The sequence below is a fragment of the Haliotis rufescens genome, unplaced genomic scaffold (assembly GCF_023055435.1).
Source record: "Haliotis rufescens isolate VD_foot unplaced genomic scaffold, xgHalRufe1.0.p SCAF_64, whole genome shotgun sequence".
Lineage (NCBI taxonomy): Eukaryota > Metazoa > Mollusca > Gastropoda > Lepetellida > Haliotidae > Haliotis > Haliotis rufescens.
This window is the reverse complement of record NW_025964355.1, coordinates 2139685-2152064: the sequence shown is the minus strand read 5'-3', so window position 1 is coordinate 2152064 and position 12380 is coordinate 2139685. Positions and strand designations below refer to the sequence as shown.

Below are 12380 nucleotides of genomic sequence, written 5' to 3'. Positions count from 1 at the left end.
TGAGTCTGAGGTGAAACATTTATCGAGAGCGACCCCTGGGGTGAGAGGGGATCCCAGGACACTATGCCGGTGGTACGAGGCGACAGGGATGACAAGCACCGTGGCTTGGTTAATAGTTTGTCATCATACCCCGACGTCGCGGATCGTTGTTCACAATATCAATCACTGGATTGTCTGCTCCAGACTAGATTATGTAGATTATATTACAATACTTTTCTCTCTTATTACACACTACTTTTTTCCTGTGTTTTTAATTCCTGATTTAATATGAATTTCATATTATTTTAGACTAACATATCGTATATGATTTGTTTACACAATTCTTTTCTCTCCTCATACATACATACATACATACATACATACATACATACATACATACATACATACATACATACATACATACATACATACATACATACATACATACATACATACATACATACATACATACATACATACATACATACATACATACATAAATACATACATACATACATACATTGTTACGTCGCATTTATGTATGACAGACTACAGACAGACAGACGACAGACAGACGACAGACATGGGTGACTATCAGACGTGTACAGGTAGCTGAGGTTATCTGTTTAGGAGATTTGAGTGAGAGGGTTCTTGCCACTGGCAAAATAAACGTCGCTGTCGATTTTAAGAATAAGATAAAAGATTCCTTCATGTTAACGTCATCACTTAAATAACATACATCGTTGAATCTAGATACTCAAATGCACAACATGAAAAGTCCTAGACGAGAAACAGTTACAATATTTTGTATATCAATTCTGATTGGCTATTCAGAGATAGATGGCTCACGTGCTTGCTGTCCGTGCTCTCCGGACAGTGTCCCTGGACTGACCCTCAGAACTGAGATATGTGGATACACTGGACATAGCGACTCACCGACATAAACCAACAGACTCTGTCGCGCCGAGTCGAGCCGACCGAGAAAGTCAATCTGCCAGAGGCAACTTTTTATTCAATATGCATAATCCGCCTCTAAAAACGATCATTGTATTCCATTAGCTGTGCTTATGAATAAGGAGTTACTGGTGAGTGTTTGTGTAGGAGATTATACCACTCCATCATGCCTGCAATAACGCCGGTCTTAAGGAAGTGGTGGTCACTCCAACCTGATCAGGCCCAGAGAATGCACACAGATTCAGTTTTGTTTTGTTTAAAACCAAATCTCACCTCTCACTTTCCTATTTCGTGGTACAATACAGCCATGATCGATATTCATTAAGTATTGTCTGATCTGTTTGCAAGGAATGTGACCAGTGATTGCCTATATTGCAATAATCAACCTAGCTTACAGTTTGTATGGTGAGATCGGAAACAGCGCTGAGTGATGTAGTTGATAAGTTGAGTCATGCTCCTATTATATTGCTCCATATTATTAATAGAACTTTCTTGTATCTGATATCACCACGATAACGATATATCCTGCGCCAGCATCTCATCCAATCCTGCCTGGCATATTGCTATCAATGACAATATATGCTTTATATAGTTTGACAGTACTGGTAGTGAATATATTGTTTGACTGAACTGGTAGTAAATATATTGTTTGACAGAACTGGTAGTAAATATATTGTTTGACAGTGCTGACAGTGAATATAGTTCAACAGCGCTGACAGTGAATATAGTTTGACAGTGCTGATAGTGAATATAGTTTGACAGTGCTGACAGTGAATATAGTTTGACAATGTTGACAGTGAATATAGTTTGACAATACTGACAGTGAATATAGTTTGACAGTGCTGATAGTGAATATAGTTCAACAGCGCTGACAGTGAATATAGTTTGACAGTGCTGACAGTGAATATAGTTTGACAATGTTGACAGTGAATATAGTTTGACAATACTGACAGTGAATATCGTTCGACAGTGCTCACAGTGAAAATAGTTAGACAGTGCTGACAGTGAATATCGTTTGACAATTCTGATAGTGAATATAGTTTGACAGTGCTGACAGTGAATATAGTTTGACAATACTGACAATGAAATTAGTTTGACAATACTGACAATGAATATAGTTTGAGAAAACTGACAGTGAATATAGTCTGACAGAACTGACAGTGAATATAGTTTGACAAAACTGACAAACAATATAGTCTGACAATACCGACAGTGAATAAAGTCTGACAGAACTGACAATGAATATAGTTTGACAATACTGACAATGTATATAGTTTGGCAATACTGACAATGAATATAGTTGGACAGAACTGACAGTGAAAATAGTTTGACAGAACTGGTAGTGAATATAATTTATCAGCTCGGGTAGTGAAAAAGATTTGACAATACTCACAGCGACTGTAGTTTGCCAGTACTGACAGTGAATATAGTTTGCCAGTACTGGTGGTGAATATAGTTTGACAATACATGTAGTGAATATAGTCTGACAGCGCTGACAGTGAATACAGTTTGACAGCGCTGACAGTAAATATAGTTTGATAATGTTGACAGTAAATATAGTTTGACAGTACTGGCAGTGAATATTGTATTACAATGTTGACAGTGAAAATGTCTTGGTAGCACTATAAGGGCATTTCGTTTGGTTAATTTACTGTCCGAAAATATATACTGACGTGTTGAAAAGAAAAATATCTTGACGCTGTAAACAGTGAACAAAATTGTATGATATTACCCGTACAATGCATTACATACTCTGCTTGTGGCAGAGATTTCTTATGAATATGGAAAGTGCTTTGTCGCTTTTATATATATACATGTACTGTTTAATTTATAAGAAAATAATAACTATTCTTTTTCTGTTCTTTTTATTGTATTTGTTTTCGGCATCCCACTAAACCCACATCACACTGATCACTCCATTACCAAAATCTGCACAAACAATAACACGGTGATGTACATAAAGTGTCGGACTATTCACTCTCGAAGTCAAGAAGGATGGCTAATGACTAAATAGCTCAGTATATGATCTTACATTATATCTTACAAACAGTAATTTAAAATTTATTTCAAAAATAATGTCAAGTTAGTGAATGAGAAAGGGCGACAACTGCTGACAGGGGATTGCACGATTTTCGTTGTACCCCATGGTGTCTCTGACTATTGTTTAAAACCAAATCTCACCTCTCACTTTCCAATTTCGTGCTACAATACAGCCGTGATCGACACTCACTAAGTATTGTCCGATCTGTTTGCAAGGAATGTGACCAGTGATTGCCTATACTGCAATAATAGCCGCCTCCGTGGTCTTGTGGTAGAGCGTCCGCCCGCGTCATACCAAAAGACGTTAAAAGATGGTACTTGTTGTTACCCTGTCTGGCGCTCGACATTAAGGGGCTAAAACAAGGACTCGTCGGCTCGGAGTCAGTATACTGTGTCTGAGTGGGGTATTCATGTTAAACTGCAGCATGGTATCTCAGTGAGCTAGCACTATAAATCGGCATCAGTCCGGACTAGTACAAGCAGCCACACACACACACGTGCATGCACGTCGCTATATAAGTGCAATAATCTTGGACGCGACGTTAAACCCAATTTCACCTCACCTCACCTATATTGCAATAATCAACCTAGCTTACAGTTTGTATGGTGAGATCGGAAACAGCGCTGAGTGATGTAGTTGATAAGTTGAGTCATGCTCCTATTATATTACTCCATATTATTAATAGAACTTTCTTATATCTGATATCACAACGATAATGATATATCCTGCGCTAGCATCTCACCCAATCCTGCCTGGCATATTGCTTTCAATGACAATATATGCTTTATATAGTTTGACAGTACTGGTAGTAAAGATATTGTTTGATAGTACTGGTGGTAAATATATTGTTTGATAGTACTGGTAGTATATATATTGTTTGACAGACAGCGGCGTTACATCCAACTCACTCACTCACCTACTCCCGTGAAAATTAGTTTAAAGACTTGATCTTGTTTAAATACTAGAAAATGTACTTTTGAAAGAGTTGAAAGCAGTCCTTGACACAAGCTGGCCTGATGTCGTATAGTCTGTCGCCATAGGCCCTAAGCATGCGAGTGCCCCAAGGAACTCCAGTCTATTTCTCATTCATGTTAACACAACTAATCAGGACAACTTCAATCATGCTCTCTGATCATGAATGAGTTTTTCCTTGAGGTGTCCATGTCTCACCTCGCCTTTTGTGTTTCAGCTGTGCAGTCACATGTACAATGGAATAAACAACACATAGAAACACAATAACCAATAAACAAGCGCGGAGGAGCTCTAGCTGTACGGTGCTATTACATGTGTGTACATGATCACAGAGATCCTACTGATAGCCCCAGACTGAGACGTATATAAGAAATACAGAACGTTTCAGTTTGTATTTGCTTGTCAAATAACACGTTTACCTTATTGAATCACCTGACAAAGACGTTTTTTCATGAGTGAGATAAACATGTTACTTGGTAAGAAGAGACAGGTAACGACGTCAATTTTTATAACGCGGAAAATTGTAATGAAGTGTAACAACAATTTTTCTATTTATAATATATTTACTTAATTATCTTCATTATCTTATTCTGAAAACAAAAATGTCATTGAGACAGATATAAGTGTTCTTTCTTTCCCCTGAGATATAAATTTTATATTTCTTATAATTACAGTATTTCATCTCTAAATACTAGTACCAATAAATGTGTCATATTTATATTATCGATATCAAATGGAACTAACGAAATAACATGACATAATATATAAACAGTGTCTGATTAAATGAATACACAAACAGTAGAGACATTTCAACTGCTTGTAAGTGAGTTAGTTGGGTTTAACGCCGCTTTTAACAGTATTGCAGTTATATTACGGCGTGTCTGCTTTATGTGGGAGGAAAGCCCGAAGTCAGACGTTCACCACTTTGGTCAAACCCACGAGCACGGATATGGTGCTGACAAACCTAGAAACATAATCGGGGCGAACCGGGATTCGAACCCACAATCATAGGTTTCTGGCCTGCCAAGGAACGCAATTCTGCACAGCGAATCGCGGCGCCTTAGACGACTGGGCCCCCCTGCCCCCAACTGCTTGTAAGAATAGTATACAAGTGATGAGGGATTAATTACAAAAGGGTGGAATATATATGATAACATTATCTAGAGTGACTGGGTATAGCATCATCATGGTATATATCCCATAGTATACACCACTACATTAAATAGAACCATACCGTACACCACCACATAAAATATACCATACCATACACCACCACATAAAATAAACCATATTGTACACCACCAAGTTAAGTATACCATACTGTACACCACCATGTTAAATGTTCCCGCACCAGCATGTAAAGTATACCATACTCTCCAGTCTAACTCTCCAGCAACCCAAACTTGCCGTTAAAGGCGACTATGCTTGTAAGAGGCGACTTATGGGATCGGGAGATCAGGCTCCCGACTTGGGTGATGCATGTCATCGTATCCCAATTGTGTAGATCGATGTTCATGATGTCAGTCACTGGATTGTCTTGTCCAGACTCGATTATTTACAGATCGCCGTCATATAGCTGGAATATTGCTGAATGTGGCGTTTAACATCAAACAAACACCACCATGATAAATGTCCCATGCTGTACACCACAATGTTAAATGTCCCATACTGTACACCGCCATGTTAAATGTCCCATGCTGTACACCGCCATGTTAAATGTCCCATACTGTACACAACCATTTTAAATGTCCCATACTGTACACCACCATGTTAAATGTCCCATACTGTACACCACCATGTTAAATGTCCCATACTGTACACCACCATGTTAAATGTTCCATACTGTACACCACCATGTTAAATGTCCCATACTGTACACCACCATGTTAAATGTCCCATACTGTACACCACCATGTTAAATGTCCCATACTGTACACCACCATGTTAAATGTCCCATACTGTACACCACCATGTTAAATGTCCCATACTGTACACCACCATGTTAAATGTCCCATACTGTACACCACCATGTTAAATGTCCCATACTGTACACCACCATTTTAAATGTTCCATACTGTACACCGCAATGTTAAATGTCCAATACTGTACACTGCCATGTTAAATGTTACATACTGTACACCACAATGTTAAATGTCCCATACTGTACACCACCATGTTAAATGTCCCATACTGTACACCACCATGTTAAATGTCCCATACTGTACACCACCATGTTAAATGTCCCATACTGTACACCACCATGTTAAATGTCCCATGCTGTACACCGCCATTTTAAATGTCCCATACTGTACACCACCATGTTAAATGTCCCATGCTGTACACCGCCATTTTAAATGTCCCATACTGTACACCACCATGTTAAATGTCCCATGCTGTACACCACCATGTTAAATGTCCCATACTGTACACCACCATGTTAAATGTCCGATACTGTACACCACCATGTTAAATGTCCCATACTGTACACCGCCATGTTAAATGTCCCATACTGTACACCACCATGTTAAATGTCCCATACTGTACACCACCATGTTAAATGTCCCATACTGTACACCACCATGTTAAATGTCCCATACTGTACACCGCCATGTTAAATGTCACTCACTCAGCACCAAAATGGTTTATCCCTTTTCGCCATCATGCCACATATACCTCACTATACATCACTGTGTTAGACTTCCCATGCTGTACACCGCCTTGCTTTTTACCAGACACTGGTACCCAAACATGCAGCATAAACCAAACTGTACACCATCACGCTTTATAAATCACTGTGCACCATCACGCTTTATAAATCACTGTACACCAACACGCTTTATAAATCACTGTACACCACCACGCTTTATAAATCACTGTACACCACCACGCTTTATAAATCACTGTGCACCATCACGCTTTATAAATCACTGTACACCACCACGCTTTATAAATCACTGTACACCACCACGCTCTATAAATCACTGTACACCACCACGTTTTATAAATCACTGTACATCGTACCGCCATACTTTATAAATCACTGTACACCACCATGTTTTATAAATCACTGTACACCGCCATGCTTTATAAATCACTGTACACCACCACGTTTTATAATTCACTGTACACCGCCATGCTTTATAAATCACTGTACACCACCATGCTTTATAAATCACTGTACACCACCACGTTTTATAAATCACTGTACACCACCACGCTTTATAAATCCCAGTACACCACCACGCTTTATAAATCACTGTACACCACCGTGCCCCATACCGTACACTGTGCACGCAAACTTTACACCACCATGTCATATTCCTCATAATGCACACCACCACGTTGTATCAAGCACACTGTACACCACCATGTATCCCACACTGTACCATACCTGCTGAGCAGATCCCAGGAGACACAACCTCCATGGTGGTGCAGTAGAGACACATTAGCTTGAACTCTGGTGTCATAATGTAAAAATAGTCAGTGATAATATTATATACTGGGCATTGAAGCTAACAACTTTCACCCGCGGCGCATATACTCAGCAATATTCAATATATATGACGGCGGTCTGTAAATAATCGAGTCTGGACCAGACAATCCAGTGATTGACATCATGAGCATCAATCCACGCAATGGGGATACGATGACATGCATCAACCAAGTCAGCAAGCCTGACCACCCGATCCCGTTAGTCGCCTCTTACGTATACGACAAGCATAGTCGCCTTTTACGGCAAGCATGGGTTGCTGAAGACAACTATTCTACCCCGGATCTCCACGCATTTGGGATACGATGACATGTATCAACCAAGTCAGCGAGCCTGTCAGTCAGTAGTATGTTACCGAAATTTCTGTAATGTTCTATGTTATGAGAGCACTGTCTTGAACTTTCCATGGGCTAGGTAGTTTGTATATGAGGGGACTGTTGATTGTGTTATCTCTCACACATTTGGTCTCTCAAGCATTTTCATGACATCGGAACCAGCTTTTGTGTGAGGATCACTCATCATCCCTGATTCCCTGCCTAACCCATCTCGGAAGCTTGACCACTGTCGCCGCTGGGTGAATATATATTGTTATCACTGACTTTTGCTATCACCACTGTATTTTTGTATTTGATACTGACCAATGCACTCATATTATACACTGTCGGTGGATATTGTACTACCGCTCTATTGTGCACTGCCATTGTAATTGCTGTGCATTAATTTCTATTGATGTGTAAACTTAGTTAATTTTGTAAGACATTTCTTGATTGTATACCACTTGTTGGTTGTTTGTTGGTTTCACACTAGGCTCTTTTACGTACAGATTTCTGGGTTAACATATTGTTTCAGTTTGAGAATCGACACGTAACATAACGATACCAGTTACTTGTGCGTAATCCTTAGTGTAAGTACTAGTGGACATTGTGGAGTTTTTTAAAGCCAAACAAACGCTAAGGAAAGAAAGATCCAGAGACTAAACATTACAAGTGATGAGTACGTCAAGTACAAAAGCACCGAATCCGAGAACCGTAATGTCTCTCCACCATCTGATAACTCACCTTGACCTTCTCTGACCAACCAGATAGGTACCGGAAGTGGGGCCACCATTATCTGTCTCCCTAGGGGTAACTATGTAGGGAAGTGTCAGTGGTTGCGTCATCAGTCTACAACCGTGTTTCGGCTGTCCCGTGTATGGTAATTACTATATCGTCATGGACGTATATATAAATGTGTCCTCAACCACCCTGCTCGTATGCTCCTCTGAATGGTACCTGTTATCACGGGTGAAGTGAATTCATCATAAGTTCATCACTATATTCATCATAAGAATGCGTGTAAGTATGCGTAAAGTGTATTCCTCCAAAGACCCGCAGTCTCATATCCTGACTGAAATCTTCACACGCTGGCTTGAAAGTTGAACGTCAACGGACGTTTCTGGCCAAGATACATCCACGAACTATAACTCTACCGCTCCTCAGGTGTGGTACATTCTTGAAGTATTATATCCACCAGGCGGTAACACTAGACAACTCCTTACCCCCAGCTCGCGTGTCCCCACCCCCGGGCGGTCCTCTGACATCCACCAACTGTATGATCCTGGTTGATGGGTAGATTGTATTGAGTTGTGCACGCTCGCTTTTATGCCACACTAAACAGGGTCTTCTTCGTGTTAACGCTCACTTTCAACTGTCTGAACTAGCTGCGTTAATGTACAGGTAAACATGCTACAAAACCCTCGGCCATTATTAGGGGGAACACACCATAGATCTCATGCCAAACTCCCATCAAGACTACGGACAAAACCTCGTGTCACATCTCCGCCTTGAACGCTGTTAAATCCACAATTATTCCATTTCAATGACGTATTCTAAAGAACATGTTCACAATTACATCACACAAAACGTCGGTCTAACAACATGTCATTTGAAAACACTAAAACTGTTTATCCTTCCAAGGAAATGTTGGCTTTGCTGTTCGAGGACACGGGTGCTTATATTGAAACTGTATAGTCTCTAACCCTCGAATCAGCTCAGTGTCCCGTAGCGTTCGCTTGGCAACACCTTGTGAAATGGCTTTAGATCAGTGGTGACACAAAAGACGCTCTAATAATTTGATATGAGCCTAGGTTCGTGAATGGTGATGAAGTGAACCGAAGTGTGCCGTGACAATTGCGAGGGTGTTTAATTATGTCGGTGAACACAAGGAACGTGGATCTACGCGTACATGTGAACAATGACAAGGCGTGATGGACCTCACAAATCTTAAGCTGCGTTCACTGGTTGGTGTCTCCACACAGCTGGAAATGGCCAGAATACTGCATACATGTATACTCCACCTGGAGACATGACACTGTGGTAATAACATGGCGTGAAAAGGTCAGGGTTCCATAGATACAATGCGAAATGGTCCACGTTTATTAGATGGAGGTGTTTTACGACCGCCTTGTGTCCCAAGGACATTGCACGGCGTTAGAGGGACCTCCGCTGGCACATGAACGTGATTGGCAAGACTCCTGTCCAGTGTAATGTGGACACAATAAGGTACATGTGACAAGGTGGGCAGGATTCTATTTACTAGGAGAGGAATGTGTTTACGGTGTTGGAATGTCAGTCTGTACGCGTCAGTCAAACATCTCATTGATCCAGTTAAACATTTTCCGCGAGTCAATCTAACATCACACTGCATGGTTGAGCTAAACATCAAACCGCCTGTGTCAATATAGCACCTAACTGCATGAATCAATCAAACATCATTCTGCATTGGTGAGCTACACATCATACTGCATTGGTGAGCTACACATCATTCTGCATTGGTGAGCTACACCATTCTGCATTGGTGAGTTACGCATCATTCTGCATTGGTGAGTTACACATTCTGCATTGGTGAGTTACATTGGTGAGTTACGAATCATTCTGCATTGGTGAGCTGCATTGGTGAGTTACACATTCTGCATTGGTGAGCTGCATTGGTGAGTTACGAATCATTCTGCATTGGTGAGCTGCATTGGTGAGTTACTCATTCTGCATTGGTGAGTTATATTGGTGAGTTACGCATCATTCTGCATTGGTGAGCTGCATTGGTGAGTTACTCATTCTGCATTGGTGAGTTACATTGGTGAGTTACGCATCATTCTGCATTGGTGAGCCACACATCAAACGTCGTGAGTCAATTCAACATCACAAAATGTGCGGTTGATTATCAAAGCCTGAGTGAACCGAAGACAATCGAAATTTTTATCCACCAGCTTTGATTAGAGTCAAACTGTATCAGATTGAGGGCAGTGAAATAACAACATTAGACATAATGCAACGTCAGAAGGAAGAGAAAGCCTGCTTGAGAATGTTGCTCTTGTGCTTGTCTGTATAAACAGACTAGAGACAGATGCGACGCATTTACTAAAATAAACGTGTTCCTTTAGAGTAAGTGAGTGAGTGAGTGAGTGAGTGAGTATGGTTTTACCCCGCCTTTAGCAATATTCCAGCAATATCACGGAGGGGGACACCAGAAATGGGTTTCACACATTGTACCCATGTCGGGAATCGAACCCGGCTCTTCGGCGTGACGAGCGAACGCTTTAACCACTAGGCTACCCGACCGCCCCCTGTTCCTTTTGAAGTACAAACTATGATATCTGGTATAAATGTATATTTGAATACAGGTAGAATTGTTAAATACAACAAATGGAAGGTACTGAAACACAGAGGTGAGACACAGAGTTGTGGTATTTCAGTTACCATATTTGCATCACACTGCGAGAGTCAATCAAACATCAAAAAAGGTTCGTAAGCTAAACATCTAAGATCAAACAAGGTGAGTCAATCAAACATCACTCTTCTGTCGTGAGCTGAACCTCAAACCTCAAAATGAGTGAATCAATCAAACATCACACGACATTGGTTAGCTAAACAAATAACTGCACCCGTCAATCAAGATGAATCTGCGACAAGAAAGAAGACCAACTGGAGATGCACAAGCGTGATCAAAGATTCATTATTGATGTACGTTATGGTAGATTGACATTCGATATTTAAGTATCCTGGTTCATATCAGAATGCCTGTCAGTAGTAAATTAAATTGTAGGGATAAGTTATGTCATACCTTGGCAACACTGATTTTCCAAGCGAACGCGAGAACTGTCTGAATCAATCAAACATCGCCAAGAGTCTAGAGACAATGCATGTGTGAAAGGGTACATGTACGCCAGTTATATCACAGCCGGACGTGGTGCTCGTCGTAGACGTTTATAACAATCTCATTATTTTCGGATCTTTACTTCGACGCAATACCTCACTGCGTCCAAATCTGAGACACAGAGGGTCACGTCAGGTGAACTCTGAGCGACCTTTGACTGCCCAGTATATATATGAAGGATGTGTGCGTTCTTGGGCCAATCAGATGTCAGCTTTCTAAAACGGTTCGACATCATTTGTTTGACGCCTCGTCTCGGAAATGTCCATGGCGCTCAGAAACGACATGATGTAGTAACTATCCACACCAATATCATGGCGCCGCCTATTTTTTCTGATAAAGGAACCTGTCGTTTTAGTTCGTTTTCTAGATACAGAAATCATACATGATCAGTTTTAACGAAAATTGAGAAGCCTCGTCACTGAGTGGCTCATAAAAAAAGTTACCTAAAAAAAGATCATCTACGGAGGTGTCCTCAGATCTTCACGCAATGAGATATCGTGTGTCGGAGTAAAAGATAATAATAAGATTGAGTTTATAACCACTTCGGGGAAGTCTACGGGCACCAGCACGAGTATAGTGCTGACAAACCGAGAAACCTATGTAACCGGGATTCGAACCAACTCTGCACAGCGAATAGCGGCGCCTTAATCGACTGGGCCACCCGTGCCACCGCCAGGACGTGACGACATAGAGGCATGTTTGATTCACTACACAAGTAAAATCTAGGAGGTTATGTTAGTCTGACATGACTAG

At 40.7% G+C, this 12380-nt stretch overlaps 1 protein-coding gene across 5 annotated transcripts in view; it reads right to left on the bottom strand.

The window, feature by feature from the left end:
* LOC124151723 (DNA ligase 1-like) overlaps window positions 1-12380 on the bottom strand; it is a 44236-nt gene that overhangs the window by 17955 nt on the left and 13901 nt on the right. For 2 of the 5 annotated variants that reach the window (XM_046524321.2, XM_046524325.2), the window contains exon 1: window positions 8495-9876. The exons of 2 other annotated variants lie outside the window; for them this stretch is intronic. In XM_046524321.2, coding sequence (XP_046380277.2) covers window positions 8495-8595 — 101 coding nt within the window. In that variant the 5' untranslated portion in view covers window positions 8596-9876. Of the gene's footprint in view, window positions 1-828; window positions 946-8494; window positions 9877-12380 lie in introns of those variants that run through there. One more of the 5 variants, XM_046524323.2, reaches the window with a different exon arrangement.